The 23,926-nt window shown below is 38.6% G+C and overlaps 1 protein-coding gene and 1 non-coding gene across 3 annotated transcripts in view; one reads left to right on the forward strand and one right to left on the reverse strand.

Moving 5' to 3' along the window:
- Positions 1 to 23,926, forward strand: part of PTPN11 (protein tyrosine phosphatase non-receptor type 11) — a 70,831-nt gene that overhangs the window by 6,212 nt on the left and 40,693 nt on the right. For both annotated transcript variants that reach the window (XM_025267535.3, XM_006052992.4), the window contains exons 2-4: positions 15,133 to 15,255; positions 20,209 to 20,403; positions 22,112 to 22,304. In XM_025267535.3, coding sequence (XP_025123320.1) covers positions 15,133 to 15,255; positions 20,209 to 20,403; positions 22,112 to 22,304 — 511 coding nt within the window. The remainder of the gene's footprint in view (positions 1 to 15,132; positions 15,256 to 20,208; positions 20,404 to 22,111; positions 22,305 to 23,926) is intronic.
- Positions 19,568 to 19,674, reverse strand: LOC112580037. Its single transcript, XR_003104394.1, has one exon. It is a non-coding gene; the product is annotated as a U6 spliceosomal RNA (small nuclear RNA).

The following is a 23,926-nucleotide window of genomic DNA, read 5'->3' on the forward strand; positions in this document are numbered from 1 at the left end:
GACCCTAGGAGAGCAGACAAACAAGAGAGAGACTTCGAACAGGATAGAAGCCATTTGTGGAAAGGTTTTTGGAGGCAGTTTCCAATGCCTTGTCATCAGAGCAGAGATGCTGACCAATGAAACTCTGTGAAAAGATAACGATCAATTAAGCCATAGCTCTATACTACCATTAAAAAACTGCCTTAACTTTTTTTCTAGCCTCTGTTACCTAGAATCCTTTCCCTATCGACTACCCCTCCCTCATGACTCATCCTTTTCCCCATTGAAAATTAGCATTTAATTGGAAAAGAGGAATATTCTTGTAATCTGCAGAAAGTACCACTTTAAGCTTTCTCCCCAAGGACAAAGATAATCATTTTTGTAGAGCAGCGGGTAAGAAAGCCATACCCAGTATCACTTTATATTTAGGCAAGAAACTGAAATTAGACTTTGGATCCCTAGTTTAAACTCCCTTCTTAGCATAGCAGCCTTGAGAATAAGTTCCTGAAATTAACAGCCTGCTTGACTGTTTCCCCACATCTCTGGGGGGAAGGGGACGCATGGATAAAATAATCAGCATCATTGTATTTTCTTTTTGGTTCATCAGCATTTTCTTTTTTAAACTCACTTGACATAAAGAAGAGCCTGGTCTCAGTGAGCTAGGGCTTTGTAGAATCTGTGCTCAGTAATGAGAGATTTACATTTTTGGTATGATTTCCCGGCAAGTAGTTTGGGTTAGTAAACTCTCCTGGAGGTGGGGGATTCTGTCTTTCCTTTCTTCAGGCCCACTCAGCACAGGGCTGATTTGTTTCACACATTGATTGGAGGCTCTTTTTTCCACAAGCATTGGGGTTGTGTGAGTGTGTATGTGTTTTCAGCTCTTTCTGCGAGATGGGTGGTACCCACCTGGGCCGTGTTATGACCTGAGAGTCTTAATAAGTAATAGTGCCACAGACTAAGAGAACGAACTTAACAGGGGGAAGGATGGGGAAAGGGATAGCGAGGGTGTTTGAGATCGACATGTACACACCGTTATATTTAAAGTGAATAACAAACAAGGACCTACTGCACAGCACAGGGAACCCTGCACAGTGTTATGTGGCAGCCTAGACGGGAGGGGAGTTGGGGGCAGAATGGATGCATGTATATGTATTTAGTCCCTTTGCTGTCCACCTGAAACTATCACAACATTGTTAATTGGCTATACCCAATATAAAAGTAAAAAAAAAATTTTTTTACAAAATAGGCAGTGCCAGAGGATGACCGATTAGAAGGGGTTGTCAAGCACCTGCAGGTTTGTGCGAGTTACAGCATACAAGAGGCGCATGCTCATATTCCCTGCTGGCCCAGTGGTTAAGACTCTGTACTTCCACTGCAGGGGGCACCGGTTTGATCCCTGGTCAGGGAACTAAGATCCAGCATGCCTTGTGGCAGGGCACTGAAAAAAAAAATACAGAAGAGAACTCTCTTCCCCTCTTCTGCATGTGATTTTTTCCCCTGTGCCCTTCCTCTCTGGCTTTTCTCCTCCCTGGTTTTTCTTCATTCCCCAAAATTAACTCAGGCATCTGTCCTTCACCAAGTGCCTATGGTAGATGTTAGGCAGACTGACATTTATCTGTTTCTTCTCATCTTTTATGGACCTACCTTGTTGATAAACCCAAATGCCCTTTTCCCCTCCCTTGAGGTAACATAGATAAATTTACATGATTTGGGGACACTAACCTCTGCTGTTTGAATTCACATGAAGCAGAAGATGGGGGCAGGATTTAGAGATGTGTGGCCTCAGTACCTACCATTACAAGTGTTTCTGTCATCCTTGAGGCCGGCTCTATAATCTAATATTAAACCTATTAACTTCACGATTCTTTGGCTTCCCTCATGGCTCAGTGGTAAAGAACCCGCCTACCAGCGCAAGAGATGCAAGGGACATAGGTTCAGTCCCTGGGTTGGGAAGATCCCCTGGAGAAAGACATGGCGACCCACTCCAGTATTGCCTGGAGAATCCCCATGGACAGAGAAGCCTGGTGGGCTAGTCCACAGGGTCGCACAGAGTCAGACACAACTGAAGCGACTTAGCACACGCATATCCTTTACCCTCCCTCACTAAGATCTCAGGGATTGAATGAACTCTTAACTGCTGTGTGTTAGAGGTGAGCATTTTGCGAATCACAAAACTGCTAGTCGTTGAACTACAAATATTAAACATGCAATTGGGAAAAAGTTTCTGGTAAATACAAAGAACTTTTTGAAAAGCATAGCTCAGGAAGGAGAGTTTACAATATATCAAAACTCAAGTGGGTGGATTATGTTGTAGAACTTTCAATTTCTAATTATACACCATTCGAAATAACGTGGGGACAGCCCCTGAGCCCTGAAGTTCAGTTTTTGCAAAGACAGTGTAACATAAATGATTCATATGTCAAAATGGGCCATGTGAAACTAACATAATTATGCAAGAGAAGAATCTATCTGCATATCTTCCACCAATAATAATAATGATAACAACAGCGATAACCAATGTTTGTTAAGCCCGTACTCTGTCTAGCCTTTGTGCTAAATGCTGGTTACTGAGTTTTCCCCGTAAACATTACTCTCCTCTGTTCCCTCTTAATAACATGATAGGCATAATTAGAACTTGGCAATGAAGCAGTAATAGTTTGTTTAATAAAAGGGTAAAGAGACCACGTGCTTTTTCCCCTGTGCCAGTCTGCCTGATGGGTGTCCGTGGTGGTTACCTAGCTCACCTTCAGCAGTCACTTTTATAATGTCTCTAAGCCTCAGCAGGATACTCTACGTAAATGTTGTGTTTTTAAAACACACAAAGGTGGGAACGCATGGTTATGAATGAAGACCATCTAGGCTTAGAGTCCTGCTCTAGAAATTTTTAGAAATAAATAACAGTGTAAAGGCTAAAAATTTGATTTTTGGAGTCTACATTGTATGCTGGCCCCAGGGAAAACAGTCAGTAAATGTGGCCACAGTTTTTAAAAAATAATGTATTTATTATTTATTTTTATTTTTGGCTGCTGGGTCTTTGTTGCTGCGTGTGGGCTTTCTCTAGTGGTGGAGAGGGGGGCCACTCTCCAGATGCGGTACGTGGGCTTCTCATTGTGGTGGCTTCTCTTATTTCGGAGCACGGGCCCTAGGATGCATGGGCTTGGTTGCCTCCATGGCATGTGGGACCTTCCTGGATCAGAGATCAAACCCATGTCCCCTACATTGCAAGGCGGATTCTTAACCACTGGACCACCAGGGAAGCCCTGTGGCCGCAGTTTTAACCAGCCATAATAAATAATAGCCAGTAAATTATTTTTTTCCTTGCTGTCAGAGCTAGTTCATAATTGAGGAGAAAAAAATTTATGTAATAATATGAGTATGGAGAAGTCTTTTCTGTTTTATAATTTGCAACTTTTTATTTAAATCTGAAATATTTGTAGGGGAGAGAGACTCAAAAGGGAGGGGATATATATATATATATATATATATATATATATATATATAAAATTATGGCTTCCCTGGCGACTCAGACGGTATAGAATCCACCTGCAATGCAGGAGACCCGGGTTCGATCCCTGGGTCAGGAATATCCCCTGGAGAAGGAAACGGCAACCCACTCCAGTATTCTTGCCTCGGAAATCTCATGGACAGAGGAGCCTGGCGGGCTACAGTCCATGAGGTGCGAAGAGTTGGATGTGACTGAGTGACTAATGCTTTTCATGACTTGATTTGTGTTATTGTACCTCAGGAAAAAAGCACAATATTATAAAGCAATTTTCTACCAATTAAAAAATATTAGTGGGAAAAATATAATTATGCCTTCTCTGTCTTCATACTCTTTTCCTGATGTAAATTCTCATCTCTGTCTTATTTACTTTCTTCTTCCAGTCACCCTGTCTTTTTAGTACCTATTGTGAAGGGTCCTGTTAAAATCTGTGCCTTTATTGTAAGTATTTTATTCTGACCTAAAACAAAATTCCTAGTTCCTAAGGGGAAAGTCCTTAGAGTTTTTTCTGTGCTAAGCATTTTATGTGTTATTAATTTACTTCAAGCTCACAACAACTTGCTGTGAGTCAAGTTTTTCTAAACATAGCAAGAAACCCAGAAACCATAAAGGAACAAGCTGATAAATTTAATCATGCCAAGATGAATTTCTTTGGGGGCAAAAAAATTAACCACAAGTGAGTAAAAAAGGAAAAATGCTAAGACAAATGTTGTCACACATATAATAAAGGATCATTTTTCTGGTTCTATCAAGAGCTCCTTTAAATGAGTAAGAAAAAAAATCCAATAGAAAATGAACAATGGCAAGCTGACAACTCACAGAAAAGGGAAAAAAAAAATGGTCTGAAAACTTGAAAAATTGCTCAGTCTCACACAGAAATGCAAAGTAGAATGGTACCATTTTCCATGACTCAGATGAAAAAGTTTGGTAATATATGTAGTATTGGCAAAACTGGGAGAAAACAGGGACTTTCACACTCATTTCATGGGAGTTGAAACTGTTACCTTCTTTTGAGTGCAGTTTGGCAGATTTATCAGAGTTAAAAAAACACTCTTGTCAAAACAGTTTTGTTTCTAAAATTTTAATTTACAAACATACTTGTAAGCTTGTATAAAGATAATTATAAAGGGTATGATATGCTGCATTATTTGTATTAACAAAAATCTAGGAATAATATAAATGTCCTTTAATAGGGATTAAATTATGAATAGTACATTCTTATAATGGAATAATGTATAGCCATTAAAAAGAATAGAAAGATCATATAGAAAGATCTTTGTGTTGTAGTAAGTGAGAAATCGGGTGTAGATCAGGCTTCCATTTGTGTGTGTGTTTCACATAGCCTGGCATGGAGTATGCACCTGTGCACATGTAGGTAAGTGTGTGTGTGTGGCGTGCTGCGATTCATGGGGTCACAAAGAGTTGGACACGACTGAGCTGATCTGGTGTGTGTGTGTGTATATGCGTGAGACGTTTCTCAGTGTTACAGGAAACTTGCTAACTGTACTTACTTTTGACGAATACAGCTGGGAGTCGATGGAACCTTGGGCTTTTTCTCTGAAATTTCATGCCCATCTGTGCTGTTTTAATAGATAAATTTTAAAAGGTTTTAGAAAGTTTTAAGTGTGTGTGCTCAGCAGGATCCTAGAGGGCATCAACTATACACAACTAGAGCCGCCTAAAGTAGCTGGCTGAGATAAGGAAAGATGAAACAGGAATGAAAAACAGGATAACCAAATAAAAAGATCTTGCTAGAAGCAGTAAACAGTGCTTTTGAGGCAGCCCTCCCCATGGTGAGGTTGGGGGCAAACCTGAGAAATTCTTCTAAGAACCTGTTTTTGAAAAACAGAGAGGAGGTAACAGCGGTGACGATAAGGGAACAGATCTCCCGTAGGTGGTGGGGCCAGGCTGGGTGACCAGTGTACGTGAAGCAACCGCTGAGCTTGAAGTATGCGTCAGTTCACTTGAGTAACCTGAGAATTGTAGGTTTAAGGATTTTTAAAATACTGTGATATAACTATCGTTATAATTTAAAAATAATTAGAATCTTCTTTGAATCAGGAACAAGGTATCTGCCGTCCATATCACTGAAGTAGCTGTCTTTTTCTGGTATAGATATCAGTGTTATATTTGCTTCATGAAAGGAAGTGGTGCATTTTCTTTTCCTTTTGCTTCTCTGGAATAATTTATAGAGCATGGAATGGTATGGTCTTTGAAAGTTTGATAGAATTCCATTTTGAAACCAAACAAATAAAAGCTTGGTGCTTTTCTGTGGGGTAGTTTTAAAATTGCTCTGTTTTTATATAGAAATTGGTTTGCCAGCATTTTCTCTCGAATGGACCAGTTTTGGCAGTCTGTATTTCCTTAGAAAATTATTCACTTTATCTGGATTTTCTAATTTATTTGCACACCAGTTTGCAAAGTAGTTTCTTAAAAAATTCTTCTTCTTCTGTTTGAGTGGTTATGGTTATTTCCCCCTTGTCATTTCTTATTTTGTGTATTTGTGATTTTTTTTTCTTGTTTTTGTACTCCTGAATAAGTTAACTAGTGGTTTGTCTATTTTGCTAATTTTAAGAAGCAGGATTTTTATTAATTCCATCTGCTACCTTTTTTTCTTTGATTTTTGCTTTTATCTTTATAAAATATATTTCCTTCTTTGTGGTATACTTTGGCCTTTGTTTGGCAGGGGTGGGACTTTATTTTTATTTTTTATTATTGTTAGTGTTTCTGTAGTGAATTTTCCACTGATCACTCCATTAGCTGTATGCTATAAATATTGATACATAGTGTTTTTGTGGCCATTATTTTTTAAAAATTGTGTAATTTGAGCTTATATTTCCCCCTTTACCTAACAGTTGTTTAATGGAAGGGCCTTTCAGTTTTTTGCTTTTGTTAGTAGAATTCGGTTTTATTGCCTTATGATCGTGTATTTGGTAATACTTTTTTCTCTTACAATATATATATTATTGAAGTATAGTTGACTTACAGTGCTTTAGGTGCACAGCAGGTGATTCATTTATGTATACATACATACATATTCTATACAGTCAGCAAAAACAAGACCAGGAGCGGACTGTGGCTCAGACCATGAACTCCTTATTGCCAAATTCAGACTTAAATTGAAGAGTGTAGGGAAAACCACTAGACCATTCAGGTATGACCTAAATCAAATCCCTTATGATTATACAGTGGAAGTGAGAAATAGATTTAAGGGCCTAGGTCTGATAGATAGAGTGCCTGATGAGCTATGGAATGAGGTTCGTGACATTGTTCAGGAGACAGGGATCAAGACCATCCCCATGGAAAAGAAATGCAAAAAAGCAAAATGGCTGTCTGGGGAGGCCTTACAAATAGCTGTGAAAAGAAGAGAAGCGAAAAGCAAAGGAGAAAAGGAAAGATATAAGCATGTGAATGCAGAGTTCCAAAGAACAGCAAGGAGAGATAAGAAAGCCTTCTTCAGAGATCATTGCAAAGAAACAGAGGAAAACAACAGATGGGAAAGACTAGAGATCTCTTCAAGAAAATCAGAGATACCAAAGGAACATTTCATGCAAAGATAGGCTCGATAAAGGATAGAAATGGTATGTACCTAACAGAAGCAGAAGATATTAAGAAGAGGTGGCAAGAATACACAGAAGAACTGTACAAAAAAGATCTTCACGACCCAGATAATCACGATGGTGTGATCACTCACCTAGAGCCAGGCATCCTGGAATGTGAAGTCAAGTGGGCCTTAGAAAGCGTCAGTACGAACAAAGCTAGTGGAGGTGATGGAATTCCAGTTGAGCTATTCCAAATCCTGAAAGATGATGTTGTGAAAGTGCTGCACTCAATATGCCGGCAAATTTGGAAAACTCAGCAGTGGCCACAGGACTGGAAAAGGTCAGTTTTGATTCCAATCCCAAAGAAAGGCAATGCCAAAGAATGCTCAAACTACTGCACAATTGCACTCATCTCACACGCTAGTAAAGTAATGCTCAAAATTCTCCAAACCAGGCTTCAGCAATATGTGAACTGTGAACTTCCTGATGTTCAAGCTGATTTTAGAAAAGGCAGAGGAACCAGAGATCAAATTGCCAACATCCGCTTGATCATGGAAAAAGCAACAGAGTTCCAGAAAAACATCTATGTCTGCTTTATTGGCTATGACAAAGCCTTTGACCGTGTGGACCACAATAAACTGTGGAAAATTCTGAAAGAGATGAGAATACCAGACCACCTGACCTGCCTCTTGAGAACTCTGTATGCAGGTCAGGAAGCAACAGTTAGAACTGGACATGGAACAACAGACTGGTTCCAAACAGGAAAAGGAGTATGTCAAGGCTGTATATTATCACCCTGCTTATTTAACTTCTATGCAGAGTACATCATGAGAAACGCTGGACTGGAAGAAACACAAGCTGGAATCAAGATTGCCAGGAGAAATATCAATAACCTCAGATATGCAGATGACACCACCCTTATGGCAGAAAGTGAAGAGGAACTCAAAAGCCTCTTGATGAAGGTGAAAGAGGAGAGTGAAAAAGTTGGCTTAAAGCTCAACATGCGGAAAATGAAGATCATGGCATCCGGTCCCATCACTTCATGGGAAATAGATGGGGAAACAGTGGAAACAGTGTCAGACTTTATTTTTCTGGGCTCCAAAATCACTGCAGATGGTGATTGCAGCCATGAAATTAAAAGACGCTTCCTCCTTGGAAGGAAAGTTATGACGAACCTAGATAGCATATTCAAAAGCAGAGACATTACTTTGCCAACAAAGGTTCGTCTAGTCAAGGCTATGCTTTTTCCTGTGGTCATGTATGGATGTGAGAGTTGGACTGTGAAGAAGGCTGAGCGTCGAAGAATTGATGCTTTTGAACTGTGGTGTTGGAGAAGACTCTTGAGAGTCCCTTGGACTGCAAGGAGATCCAACCAGTCCATTCTGAAGGAGATCAGCCCTGGGATTTCTTTGGAAGGAATGATGCTAAAGCTGAAACTCCAGTACTTTGGCCACCTCATGCGAAGAGTTGACTCATTGGTAAAGACTGATGCTGGGAGGGATTCGGGGCAAGAGGAGAAGGGGACGACAGAGGATGAGATGGCTGGATGGCATCACTGACTGGATGGACATGAGTCTGAGTGAACTCCGGGAGTTGGTGATGGACAGGGAGGCCTGGCATGCTGCGATTCATGGGGTCGCAAAGAGTCGGACATGACTGAGCGACTGATCTGATCTGACATATGTATTATTTTTCAGATTCTTTTCCATTATAGGTTTTTATAAGATACTGACTATAGTTCCCTGTGCTATACAGTTAACTTTTGTTGTTTGTTGCATATTTATTTTTTTATTAGACATCTAGCATTCTATTCATACTACATCAAACAGAATCAAAATGTCATAAATTTTTTAGCTAGGCAAAAATTTATAAGTTTTCTAAAATACATATATTATACATGTATATCAGTTCAGTTCAGTCGCTCAGTCGTGTTGGCAAAGTAATGTCTCTGCTTTTGAATATGCTATCTAGGTTCGTCATAACTTTCCTTCCAAAGAGTAAGCGTCTTTTAATTTCATGGCTGCAGTCACCATCTGCAGTGATTTTGGTATCAAAAAAATAAAGTCTGACACTGTTTCCCCATCTATTTGCCATGAAGTGATGGGACCGGATGCCATGATCTTCGTTTTCCGCATGTTGAGCTTTAAGCCAGCCTTTTCACTCTCCACTTTCACTTTCATCAAGAAGCTTTTTAGTTCCTCTTCACTTTCTGCCAAAAGGGTGGTGTCATCTGCATATCTGAGGTTATTGATATTTCTCCCGGCAATCTTGATTCCAGCTTGTGTTTCTTCCAGTCCAGCGTTTCTCATGATGTACTCTGCATAGAAGTTAAATAAGCAGGGTGATAATATACAGCCTTGACATACTCCTTTTCCTATTTGGAACCTATTTGGAACAACAGTCTGTCCTTTTCCTATTTGGAACAGTCTGTTGTTCCATGTCCAGTTCTAATTTGCTTCCTGACCTGCATACAGATTTTTCAAGAGGCAGGTCAGGTGGTCTGGTATTCCCATCTCTTTCAGAATTTTTCACAGTTTATTGTGGTCCACACGGTCAAAGGCTTTGTCATAGTCAATAAAGCAGAAATAGATGTTTTTCTGGAACTCTCTTGCTTTTTCCATGATCCAGCGGATGTTGGTAATTTGATCTCTGGTTCCTCTGCCTTTTCTAAAACCAGCTTGAACATCCAGAAGTTCACAGTTCACATATTGCTGAAGCCTGGCTTGGAGAATTTTGAGCATTACTTGACTAGCGTGTGAGATGAGTGCAATTGTGCGGTAGTTTGGGCATTCTTTGGCATTGCCTTTCTTTGGGATTGGAATGAAAACTGACCTTTTCCAGTCCTGTGGCCACCGCTGAGTTTTCCAAATTTGCCGGCATATTGAGTGCAGCACTTTCACAACATCATCTTTCAGGATTTGGAATAGCTCAACTGGAATTCCATCACCTCCACTAGCTTTGTTCGTACTGACGCTTTCTAAGGCCCACTTGACTTCACATTCCAGGATGCCTGGCTCTAGGTGAGTGATCACACCATCGTGATTATCTGGGTCGTGAAGATCTTTTTTGTACAGTTCTTCTGTGTATTCTTGCCACCTCTTCTTAATATCTTCTGCTTCTGTTAGGTCCATACCATTTCTATCCTTTATCGAGCCCATCTTTGCATGAAATGTCCCCTTGGTATCTCTAATTTTCTTGAAAAGATCTCTAGTCTTTCCCATCTGTTGTTTTCCTCTATTTCTTTGCATTGATCACTGAGGAAGGCTTTCTTATCTCTTCTTGCTATTCTTTGGAACTCTGCATTCACATGCTTATATCTTTCATTTTCACTTCTCTTCTTTTCATAGCTACTTTTAAGGCCTCCCCAGACAGCCATTTTGCTTTTTTTGCATTTCTTTTCCATGGGGATGGTCTTGATCCCTGTCTCCTGTACAATGTCACGAACCTCATTCCATAGCTCATCAGGCACTCTATCTATCAGATCTAGGCCCTTAAATCTGTTTCTCGCTTTCACTGTATAATCATAAGGGATTTGATTTAGGTCATACCTGAATGGTCTAGTGGTTTTCCCTACACTCTTCAATTTAAGTCTGAATTTGGCAATAAGGAGTTCATGGTCTGAGCCACAGTCCGCTCCTGGTCTTGTTTTTGTTGACTGTATAGAGCTTCTCCATCTTTGGCTGCAAAGAATATAATCAATCTGATTTTCGTGTTGACCATCTGGTGATGTCCATGTGTAGAGTCTTCTCTTGTGTTGTTGGAAGAGGGTGTTTGCTATGACCAGTACATTTTCTTGGCAAAACTCTTTTATATAGACATGTAATATGTGTATAATACATATATGGCTATACATTCAAAATGGAAACATAGACTAAATAAAATGGGAACACTGACTATGAAATAGATAAAGTGAAACAAACTAGATAAAAGTAAAAGATAATCGTATAGTCCAGTTGCTTTGAAACATGGCTGCTCATTAGAAACACATCTGGAGAAAAAAAGCTATACCTGGGCATTTGTATTTTTCAAAAAAGTCTAAGATAATTCTGATGTGCATCTGGATTTTAAAAAGTGATCACAGGTTTTTCTGTTAAATGGGAGTTTTGGTGATACAGAATTCTATTATTTTCTGTTGACCAATCATGATACAATGGTATTAAGTTGTAATACTTCTACTTTATAGGAGTTACTGTTTTCTGTTCTTTGTGACCTAATATATCTGATCAGTTTTTATAAAAATTCTCTGGTCACTAGGGAAGAATATGTGACTATTATCAAGATGTGGAATCCAACATATGCACAATATATCTACCATATTGTTTATATTGTTTATATTTTCTCATACCTATTTTCTTAGTCTATTTTATTTTGTATTGGATGTGGACTATTAAAAAATCTCCTATTATTAGTGTGTTTCCTTGCATCTCCTATAGTTTTTGCTCCATAAAGGTGATTGTACATAAATAGATAGAACTTCATCTACATTTATTGTTATGATTGATAGGTTTGGTATCAATTCTATCATAATATTTTATACTTGCAGTTGACCCTTGAACAACACAAGTTCGAATTGCACAGGTCTACATAAACACAGATTTTCCTCAGTAAGTATGTGCTACAGTACAACACAATCTGCAGCTGGTTGAAATCATGTGGTTGGAAGCAGAACAGTGGATATGGAGGGCTGTCTATAAAGTTAAATATGGATTTTCAACTGTGTAAGGTTCAGTGCCTCTAACCCCCAGGTTTTTCACAGGTCTGGTGTATATATAGTGTTTCCTTGCATTGTTTGTCTCAACATGTGTGTGCGTGTGTGTGTGTGTATAATTTTTTTCTAAGATGTGTATTTAAAACTTTTTTGTTGAAAATAGTTTTTTGGAAGGTTTGTGTCTTTTTTCTTAATTCTAGTACTTATACCCCTCTGTTTGGTTATTTAACTTTCATTATCAGGCTTATCAGATTTTTTCATTATCTTTGAATACCCATCTGTTGCCTATTACCTGTATAGCAATGGGGCTTCCCTGGTAGCTCAGCTGGTAAAGAATCTGCCTGCAATGCAGGAGACTCTGGTTTGATTCCTGGATTGGGAACGTCTGCAGGAGAAGGAATAGGTTACTCAGTCCAGTATTCTTGCCTGGAGAATTCCATGGACAGAGGAGCCTGGAAGGCTACAGTCCCTGGGGTCACAAAAGAGTTGGACATGACTGAGTGACTTTCACTTTCACTATACAGCAATGAGGTTTTTATTTTGGCAGTGTTGGGTTTTAGTTGTGGCACTGGGGAATCTTTCCTGGCAACACACAGACTCTTGAGCTGTGGAGATCAAGAGGGCTCATGTGGGATCCTAGTTCCCCAACAATGAGGTTTTTATTGTTTTCCCTTTCCCATTTTCTGGTTGTAGTATTTCTCCTGTGTGACAATGTGTAACTACTGTGCATCAGTCCTCTACTCTCATTCCCATCTTTGTTTCATTGTCCATGCACACTTACAGATCATTAAATGCCCACAGTCAGTTATTTTGTCAGTGTTGCTTGTTACCATTTGCTTAGATGAAGTTTATCCTCTAGGAGATTCATCAGGAAAGACTGATATGTGTAGCATTCCCTTAGTTCTTGTATGTTGAAACTTGTTTTTTTCTATAGCTTCGATGGTTGAAGGATAACTTGGCTGGATATAAAATTCTTGGTTTACACTTTTCTTTCATTGAGTTTTAAAAAAATTCTTGTTCATTTGTCAACTTGCTGTATATGTTGACTTTGAAAAGTTGGGTGCTGGTCTCATTTGTTTCCTGTAGCAAGTTATTTGATTTTCCTGCAGGCATTGAAGACTTTTTTTCCCATTTGTCTTTAAAGTGTAATAATTTCATTAGAACAAGTGTCAGAGTGATTGTTCTGGGCTAGTTTTCCTAAGTACCTGGTGAAACTTTTCAGTGTATATATTCACATCTTGTTTATTGTCTCAATTTATTTTTTAAAAATTTAATGTATTTATTTAGTTATTTATTTTTGGCTGTGCCAGGTCTTTGTTGCTTTGCAGGCTTTTCTCTAGTTGCAGTGGTCTGGGGCTATTCTCCAGTTGCGGTTCCTGGACTTCTCATTGTGATGGCTTCTCTTGTTACAGAGCATGCTCTCTATCATACATGGACTTCAGTAGTTGTGACATGTGGGCTCAGTAGCTGTGGCTTTAGAGCTCAGGCTCAGTAGTTGTGATACATGGGCCTAGCTGCTCTGCAGCATGTGGGATTTTCCTAGATCAGGGATCAAACCCATGTCTCCTGCATTGGCAGGAGGATTCTTTACCACTAGGCCACCATGGAAGGCCCTCAATTTAGTTTTAAATATTAGTTCTGTTCTATTGCATGTGTTTGTTTGTTTTTTTTCTCAGTTATATGTGTGTTCCCCCACTCAGCTTCAGACTACCACATCAAGTAATACGTTGTTTTGTAGCCAAAAGCAAAAGAGATTTGACATTCTAACTGGCTTATATAGGTAGACAAATTGAATGTTAATGTAAAATTTTCACTGTACTTTTTGAAAAGTTTTAAGTAATTGGAAGCCCTCTGTTACTGCTTTTTGATTCCCTAGGGCTCTGGGGACTCAGGTGGGAAAGTATGGGATGTTGGGATGAAAGGTATATATAACTTGAGGTTGTTTTCCTGGGGTAAAATTCTATCTTGATCTTTTGACAGGCTCTCAGAGGGAGTAAAAAGCCAACTAATATATATGTATTTTTTTCACCTGAGCCCTGTGATTTTTCTCTGGGACAATCAGAGTGATGTTTAGACTTACCCCTAAATGCTCGGAAGATACAATAGGAAAAATTAAAAAGAAAATAAATTTCAGTTAATGTAAATAACAGGAATGTTGGTAGGCTATGTCTGAATTCTTGCCTTTTCTGATTATTCCTTGTCAGAACAGTCTTATATTTATTATTACGATTGTCAATAATCAACCTTAGTGCATAATATATATGCACTCTCAGATGACTAAGCATCTCATATTTAGCATATGCCAAATCCAACACCTGAGTTTCCTCTCCCCACCCTTTTCCCCTGTTTTGTACACAGTACCTCCAACCTGCTACTTACCCAGACCTGAAACCCAGGCGTCTTTCTTACTCTTTTCTTTTTTCCCATTTCATTTGTTAATAAGGAAATCCTGGTGGCTACCTTTAGAGTGTTCCCAGCTGGACCGTTTATCACTGCTCCTTCTGCCACCTTGCTCCTTGGTATCATCATCTCCTGTGTGGATTATCACAGTAGCTTATTTAACTGATCTGTGTGCTTCTGTCCTTGCATGATAGCTTGAGGGATGATTTTAAAATATAAGTCAGGGACTTCCCTGGTGGTCCAGTGGCCAAGACTCTGCTCCCAATGCAGGGGGCCTGGGTTCAATCCCTGGTCAGGGAAGTAGATCCCACATGCTGCAACTAAAAATTCTGTGTGCCACAACTAAAGAGCCTGCATGTCACAATGAATGTTGAAGATTCCTCATGCTGCAACTAAGACCCTGCACGCCAAATAAATAAGTTAAAAAAAAAAAGTAAGGTTGATCATGTTGCTCTTCTGCCTAAAAACCCTGTAGTCCTTTCCCATTTCATAAAAAAATAAAAGCTGAAGTTTTTACAGTGTCCTCCAAGGCCCTCCCTCATCTGGCTTTTCATTACCTCACTGGCCTCATCTCCTTCCCCTCTGACCCTTGTCTGTTCTGTCCCAAGCTGAACAGGTCAAAAACAGTCTGCCCCGTGCCCTTTTCTTGTTCCTCCCTTTGCCTGCTGTGCTCCTGTCTTATATGGCTGCATGTTACTGCCTTGCTTCTTCCAGATCTGATCAGATATTCCCTTATGGCTGAGGCCGTCCCCAACCACCCTGAATAAATAGCATCCATTTCAGCCCCGGTCCTGTTAACCATGCCCCCAGCCCCACCTACTGTGCCAGTGGGACCCCAGGTCCCTACCGTAGGGAAGACAAGAAGGAGGCGGTGATCAAAGAGAGTCGGGGAAAGGTTGTGTTGATATTTTTATCTGCTACTCTTCTCATAGGCATTTTAGCTGCAATGGTGTGGAAAGCAGTGCTTTGTTTTTCATTGCTCTTTTTTTCTCTCTCTCAAGATGGTTTCACCCAAATATCACTGGCGTGGAGGCAGAAAACCTACTGTTGACAAGAGGAGTTGACGGCAGTTTCTTGGCGAGGCCCAGTAAAAGCAACCCTGGAGACTTCACACTTTCCGTTAGGTAAGCTGGAAGAACAAGAGCACATCCTGAGAGTGCCTGCCAGGTGGGAAATGTTAAGACCACATTTGGACAACCTGCTACCCTCATTTAGAGTCTGAAGACCTGTCTGCAGCCCTGTGAGTGAGGCTTTGCCAGTGCCCTGGTCCCCAGATTAGGGGGGATTCAGGCCTGCTTGTGGGGTTTCAGGACATAGCCTCCTGAGAGTGAGCAGATTAGGGAGTCAGCAGAAGGGGCCTGAAAGGTGGGCTTTTCTTCTCTCTTGAGGGACCACATAAGGATGAGTTGGAGCAGAACATAAGAAGTTCTTAAATTGAGCCTGATTCAATCCCAGTGTAATCCCAAACAAGGCACAGTTCTGGTTCCACTCATCCTGAATCTGGTTCCCTTTCTCTTCTGGTGATTACTGAATGGGAAAAAAAAAATACTCTTGAAGTATTTCTTCAAATAGATTCACAGAGATAGAAAACAAACTTAAGGTTACCAAAGGGGGAAATGGTGGTGGTGGGGGTCTGGGATTAACAGATACGCACTATATTATATATAAAGTAGGTATCAAAGACCTGCTGTATAGCCCAGGGAACTGTATTCAGTATCTTGTAATGTTCTATAAGGGAAAAGAATCTGAAAAAAAAGTGTGTACATAACTGAATCGCTTTGCTGTACACCTGAAACTAACACAGCACTGTGAATCAGCTATACTTCAAGTAAAAAGAGAAAGAAAGAGTTTCTTGAGATCACTTTTCTTTTTCAAGAAATAAAGCATCACTGAGGAAGTTGTGGTGCCGTTTGTTCCCCTGTCCAGTCCCATTCCCCTCGCTCCTTCCTCAGAGGAAACCACCATCAAGAGGCTGGCATATCTCCTTCCTGAACATGTTTTTATACTCGTACTGCATTTGTCCTATGTGTGAATGATATGAAGTTGGTTTGTGTGTTTTTAGAATTCATATCCCTGGCTTTATAACGTATGTATTCTGCGACTTCCTTGAAAAAAATTTTTTTTTTTTAAAATTCTGTGCTGGGACATATAGATCTAATTATCAATTTTAATGGCTGTATAATACTTGAATGGTGTGAATATACCACAATTTATCCCATCCCCTATTGTTGGACACTAAGTTATCTTTACTATGTTTAAAATTGTTTTGAACAGTATGGCCAACGCACCCTGTTGCATGTCTCTTTGAGCCCACATGGGAGAGTTTTTTCTTGAAATTGAGTTTCTCTTATATACTTATATACTCTTATATTCTCCTTGCTCTAGCTCGTTCCAGGAGCCAGATCCGAACTGCTCTATGAATTTTCTTTTGTTGTTATTATTTTTAAATAAAAAAGTAAGGAAAATGTGCTCTGAGGATTTATCTGGGGCCCTTTTGGGACTTGAGAAGCCCCTTTTCGATGGGTATTGGTTTCTCTAGGAGCCACTGTCATTGCTAGCTTTTACTTCTGTTTTGCTACCAGGAGTGGGCAGAAGCCTTCATGAGTTTTCGGGCCTTGTCCTAGCATAGACCTCTAACCTACAGTTGAGTGACATTTGACTTACAAGAGTTTGGGTGGAGATTATATAATAGTAACCATGACGAGGAAGAGGAGGATGATAGCAGACATTACTGAGGACTCGACACATTCCAGGCCATCTTGCTAAACACTCACCGTATTTCAGTTTATTTCATCTCTCCAGTAACCTAAGAATAAATGCCACTTTATTAAGTCCTAAGTCCTAAGAATAAATACCACTATCTCCAGCTTTGAGGTAAGTAAGCTGAAGCTCAAAGGTCAAGTTAGAAAGCCGGTCTTGTACCTAGTAGGCAGCAGAGCCAGGACTACAGAACTGGTGAGGTTTTTTTTTTTTAATTTATTTTCCCTCAGCTTTTTATTCTGAGCAATTTCAGGTCTATTGGAAAGTCAAAAAATGAATACAGTGAACACCCACATTCTCTTTACCTGTTATTATAACATTTCACTGTGTTTGCTCTTTCTTTTTAGGAGCATGTGTTTGTATACTCCTTCTACCAAACCTTTTGAAAATAAGTTGCAAATGTCAGGATGCTTATTTTTAACCTCTCAATATTGTTAGTTGAGTGTGCATGTCCTACAAACAAGGACATCCTGTATAATTACAATATCATTAATATTATATATGAGAAATTTTAACATTGATTCAATATTATCTAATGTACAGTCCCTGTTCAGATTTCTCGCGTCATTTCAATCGTGGCTTTTGAAGCCATCCCATTATGTCACATCAGAAAGCACAGAATATCTGTTTGTCTTATCTTTTGGTGTTTGTACTCCTGGAGTGTTACTGCTTCTAGGCCCTTGTAGTAGACAGAGCTGGGGAGTAAATATATATTTGAAAGCAAATTTTAAATATATCAGTATCAATAAATACATGAATATATATCAAACCAAGTTTGATAGTTCGAATTCAACACCAGCTTCTTCACCTCTTCTCATTCCATATTTGCATTTCCATTCACTTATAGAGAGAACCCTGTTTTATAGCCGCATCAGTGTATGACCTCATTTGCCCAATCCTATAATAGGAAAATAGCTTCAAAATGACTATACCACTATCATTTCTAATTACAAACATTTCTAATTAAGTAAAGTTCATGATTTCCCTGGAGTCTTTTTTTGTTCTTAGAATATATCCCAATAAGGGTGTACTGTTAGTACTGTTTTCAAAAGCTACAGAAATTAATTTTCTGTGTAGTTAATGAACTTACTACAAAGTCAGATTCATTTCTTTCTGTATTCATTTTTGGTTATGTACTCATTTTTTTATGTGTATGATAAATGTTTTTTTGTGTATACGATATAATAGACACTGAGATATGTGTATATGTGTGTGTATGACTTGTTTATTGTTCTAGTTTTCTGCAGGTGATCTAAACTTTTTGTTATGCACCCATGCTAGTTAGTCAAGGAAGATCCCCTGTTTTAATTTTGAGGAAAAAAAATACAGAAAAATACATAAATTTATGTACAATTACTCGTGTTGTGTTTATTGCCAGTTATTTTTTTCTTCAAAGTAAAATATAAAGTAAAGCAAAGTTTCCTCTTTTTCACCACACTTTCTACTGTTCTTTTCTTTCTCAGAAATAACTACTTTCTGAGTTTGGTGTATTTCTTTCTAGTTCATTTTTAAAAGGGTACACATATAATAAATAATGGAACATAAAAATAATAAAATGTAAACATAATTATATGTATGTCTGTGGTCTGTGTCGTGAATAATGCATGGTATGACTTGTGTATATTCTGAAATTTTCATAAATGGTACATGCTATGCACATTGTTCTGCATTGTGCTTCTTTCATGCTCTATCGTGTATATTTATGTATATGTACATTTTTTTTTGGCTGCGCAGCAAGCCTTGCCAGATCTTGGTTCCCTGACCAAGTATCGAACCTGGGCCCCAGGAGTTAAAGCACCAAGTCCTAACCGCTGTGCCATCAGGGAATTCCTAATATCGTATTTTTGAGATCCACCTATGTTGCTTTGTATTGATCTAGTCCATAACTGAAATATCTGTTTTTGTGTTATGTTCTTAAGGTTAGAGATAGAAAGCTCATGTGCTAAAATAGAATCAGGTGTAGCTGGAGGAGAGACTTACTTGAAGTACCTTTTTTACAGGGAAAAGATTGTTACCACAAATTAGAAGTAGATTTTGTTGTTAACATTGTAGAGTACTTTTTCGTACTTTGTTCCCATTTTCCTTTATCTTTGGATAAAGATAGTAGTGTTTATATTTAACAGAGGCCTCATCGATAATGGTGTAGGATCAGACTAAGAAATATAGGTTAGTGGCTATCATTTTGGGATTGCCAGACTTCTTGGGTCCACAAAGATGATTATGAGTAACGAGGTATGTTTAGTAGTTTGGAAAACCAAGCGGAAAATCATCAGACTGCCTAGGCTAACCAAGTTTTAGAAACTTTTGGCCAGTGTGTTACGTCAGTTCAGTGGGTTGACATATTAGCCATCTCATTTTGGAAAGTCTTTCAGTTATATGTCTTTCAAATGATTTTTAAAGACACAGTTATGTATAATATCTTAAAGTGTATAGTGAGACGAGTTTTGACAAGTGTACTTATTAATGCAACCAAAACTCCACAATCAAAATCTTGACTATTTCTTTCATCCTCAAAAGTCCCTTTGTGCTCCTTTCTAATCTTCCTCCTGCTAAGAGGTCAGCAATATTAATATTCTTTTTTCTATCCCCATTGACTAACTTATTTGACAGCAATATATAAATGAAGTCATACAATATATTTTCTTTTGTGTCTGACTTCTCCTTCTCTTTTTTTTTTAAATTATGAAACGCTTCACCAATTTGCATGTCATCTTTGCGCAGGGGCCATGCTAATCTTCTCTGTACCATTCCAATTTTAGTATATGTGCTGCCAAAATGAGCACTGGCTTCACTGTCATAACCTAATGTTTTAGAGATTCACCTATGTTGTTTGTGTATATCAGTGGTTCTGTGTCTTTCTTTGTAAATTCCTATATGATATTCCATTGTATGAGTATTTGTATACATTTTGGCGACAAATATTTGATTTTTCATTTTTCTTCTACTACAACGAGGCCACAATGAATATTCTTGAACCAATCTTTGGTAGCCATGAAGTGTCATTTTTGGAGGGCAAAATACTTAAGAGCGGGTTTACTGAATTATCAGGTAAATGTATGTTTTATTCTAATGATATTCATTTGATTAATTAGTGATGAGAAAAATGATTGCCCCTTAATATACACAGAACCCTTTGTGTTGAAATGGTTGACTGTGTGATTATTTTTCACTCAATGCATTTGTTTAAAAAAAGCCTAAACTTGTACCTTCTTTGGGTTTGTTTCAGTTAGGTGAAATCTGATAATGAGTGTGAGATCCGTATTTGCAAGTATAGCTCTTTATTTGTCTCCCCCCACCTTTCTAATGGACTATTTTAGAAGAAATGGAGCTGTCACCCACATCAAGATTCAGAACACTGGTGATTATTACGACCTGTACGGAGGAGAGAAATTTGCCACTTTGGCTGAATTGGTCCAGTATTACATGGAACATCACGGGCAACTAAAAGAAAAGAATGGAGATGTTATTGAGCTCAAATATCCTCTGAACTGTGCCGATCCTACCTCTGAAAGGTCAGTTCTGTTTCTGTAACTGTGGAGCCTGTGTCTCTCCCGTGTCATAGGTGTGATGTGAATGCATCATGGGGGTTTGGCTTCTATCTGTTTATTAATCTTAAAATCTTAAAAATCTCATAATCTTAAAAGTTTTACTAAAGTAACAGTGATAGAATCAGTTTACTCTCAGAGTGGCCTTTTCTTGCAAAAGCTTCAGTCACTATTACTTAGAACTCATAGAAGTCTCAGACAGTTCCTGTATAGATTATACTTGGTACATGCAATAATTTTAAGATTATTGAATTTGAATGTTACTGAACTTTGAGAGTTAGGAGAGGAAAACAAACGCTAATGGAAACACCAAAATGGTAGTAGTTCCCTATAGCTCCTGACCAGCTATTCAGCAATGCCACCAACAGATGTCAGTTTAAGCTCAGAAATGGGAAAGCAGAGAACTCAGAGGGTTCAGATTGTTCATAAGTTCTTTGATGTTATATCCACGAATGTGTGGGAATGACCTTGCTTAGAGGGAATTGTATTATTTCTAAGATCTTTCCCTTATTTTGGAACTAAGCTGATGAAAGCTGGGGCTTCACTTATTTGTATTGATTTTATTGGTTTTCTTCTCCATTCTCCGTCTCCTTTCTGACTCAGTACCAAATCAGGGTCTCTTAATTAGGTTTGTATATTTTCCATCTTCAGATAGGTTTCTTCTCTTTATACCTTCATGTCATTGTTATTTTATGCTGATCCTTTGTTTGCCAGCCAGATTATTAAGCAAAAGACTGTCAGCCAACTCTCTGCAGTTTATTTCTTAATTTTACTATCTTTGGCTGAGAGTGGATGAAAAAATATCTTGATATATATACCTTCAGTGATGAGTGATTAGCACTACATGCGGATCATGTAGTGATCTTCCTCACCAAGATCCTGAGGGAAAAAGCCACATTATTAATATGACTATGTTAAGATATTTTCTATAGTAACTTACAGTAGTATTTTCTCAAAGTCTGATTTCAGACCGCCTACTCTAATGTGCTACTTAAAAATGCAGATTGCTGGGCCCCATTCTGACCTAGAGTATTGGTATCTCTGATTGTAAGGTATGAGAGTTCACATCGTTAGCCCAATCCTTTGCCTCTACTCCAGGTCTCATGTGCATTAAAATTTGAAATCATAACCCAGCGGATAGTCCAAATATGTGGACAGCAAACTTGGAGGCTCTTGAAGTATAAGTTGAAAATCTGGAAAAGCTTAGAATATTTGAATTCATTTCTAACAAAAGATCCCTTTTTTATGGAGTGTTTGCATGCCAAAGCAAGGGAAAACATTCAAATGATTCTCTGTCTACCATAACTCTGTATTATAATTTCTTTAAATGACTGTGATTAAATAGTTGGTCATTTTAGGGTTGGGCAGTGGAGAAATGGCAGACTGCCTTTTTAAAAGATGAGGAATTTAAAAGAAAATAAGAAAGATTGAGAATATTTGTGTTCAAATGACTGTGGGCTCATTTAAGGAATTTAATGGTTACTCATAACATCTTTATCATTTTTCCTGCATGCTGGGGATGCAGGTTCAGTCTTGAATAGGATGGATCAGTCTCTTGGACGAATGTGTCTGTTTTAAATTGTTTTGAGATATGACTATGGATGGTAGTTTTATAAAAGGATATTGTGAACTCATTGCAGAACTCAATTGATTGTCATTTAAAAAAAAAAATTAGGTGGTTTCATGGACACCTCTCTGGGAAAGAAGCAGAAAAATTATTAACTGAAAAAGGAAAACATGGTAGCTTTCTTGTGCGCGAGAGCCAGAGCCACCCTGGAGATTTTGTTCTCTCTGTCCGAACTGGAGATGACAAAGGGGAGAGCAATGATGCCAAGTCTAAAGTGACCCATGTCATGATTCGCTGTCAGGTAAAGTCCCAGCTGAACCGTGAGTCTTCTGAAATGTCATCTTTGGGTGGTTTTTCTGTTGGGAGAAGACCAACACCATTTCTTCCAAAGTCAGGTTTTCTTTGTTCATTTAGGCGAGGGCTTCTATACTTTGAGTACCTTGTTAATTATAACTGTTTCATCATTTCATGGCTTTATTATATTACTTATTTCCTGTGTGTCTCTAGCAAGTCACCTTCTGCCCTCTGGTATCTTTTAAAATTTTTTTTTGGATGCACCACGTGGCTTGCAGAATCTTGAAGCCTGGTCCTTGGTGGTGAAAGTATGGAGTCGTAACCACTGGACTGCCAGGGAATTCCCAGCCCCACAGTATCTCAATCTACTTGTACATGGTTGCAGCTGGAATCTGCCTCTGTCTGAATTTCTAAAGCGATGGCCTCAGCTCCTCCCTTGGGTTGGCACAGTATAGCCTGTGACTACATGTGATTTCATATCAGTTAAGGCTGGGAGAATTGAACTCACCATTTCTTGTTTTTAATGTGGTGGCTAGACCAAGGAGGTTGGGTTTTTGGTCAACTATATCAAACTTTGTTTTGACATAGTGTCCTTTTTTTTTTTTTTTTTAAATTTTAATTGGAGGCTTATTACTTTACAATATTGTGGCTGTTTTTGCCATACATTCATATGAATCAGCCATGGGTGTACATGTGTTCCCCATCCTGACCCTTCCTCCCACTTCCCTCCCCATCCCATCCCTCAGGGTCATCCCAGTGCACCAGCCCTGAGCACCCTGTCTTATGCATCGAACCTGGACTGGTGATCTATTTCACATATGATAATATACATTGACATAGTTTCTTAAATAGTAACTGTGTATTCACTTATTGCTTTGGTTTTTTAATAAGATTAAAAAAACCAGCTTTATTGAGATATAATTCACACACCATGAAATTCACTCTTTTTAGGGTGGACAGTTTGGTGGTTTTGTTTTTTTTTTTACTATATTTACAAATTATGCAGCCAATAACACTAATTCCAAAATATTCTCATCACCCCGAAAAGAAACCCTGTGTTCTTTACCAGTCACTCCCTACCTTTCCTCCTTCCCCCAACTCTTGGCAACCACTAATCTCTTCATTTCAGTGGATTTGCCTGTTTGGGGTATTTTATATAGATGGGCTCAGGTAATATGTGGCCTTTTGTGACAGACTTCTTTTATTTAGCATGTTTCTCAAGACTTATCCATATTGTACCATGTGTCAGTAAACTCTATTGTCAAACTTTCTGTTGTATGGATATATACCACATTTTGTTTATCCATTAAACAATTGATGGGCATTTTGGCTATCGTGAATACTGCATTTATGTAAAAGTTTTCATGATATTCTCTATTTGATGAGACGTGATGTTCATATTTTCTTTTAATTTGTATAATTTTTTGTACTTTATTGTACTAGCTGGTTTAAAGTTTTGTCTATACTTTCTCAAGGACAGTTTCCACTGAATGTTTTCCTCCCAGTCCCAAAATATGGTCCATACTTTCCTGTTTCTTTGCATGGCTCATGAGTTTTTGTTGGAAACTAGGCATTTTATTTTTTTAAATTTTTATTTTGTATTGGAGTATGGCCATTTAACAACGTGGT

Source organism: Bubalus bubalis, chromosome 17 (genome assembly GCF_019923935.1).
Source record: "Bubalus bubalis isolate 160015118507 breed Murrah chromosome 17, NDDB_SH_1, whole genome shotgun sequence".
Taxonomy (NCBI): Eukaryota; Metazoa; Chordata; class Mammalia; order Artiodactyla; family Bovidae; genus Bubalus; species Bubalus bubalis.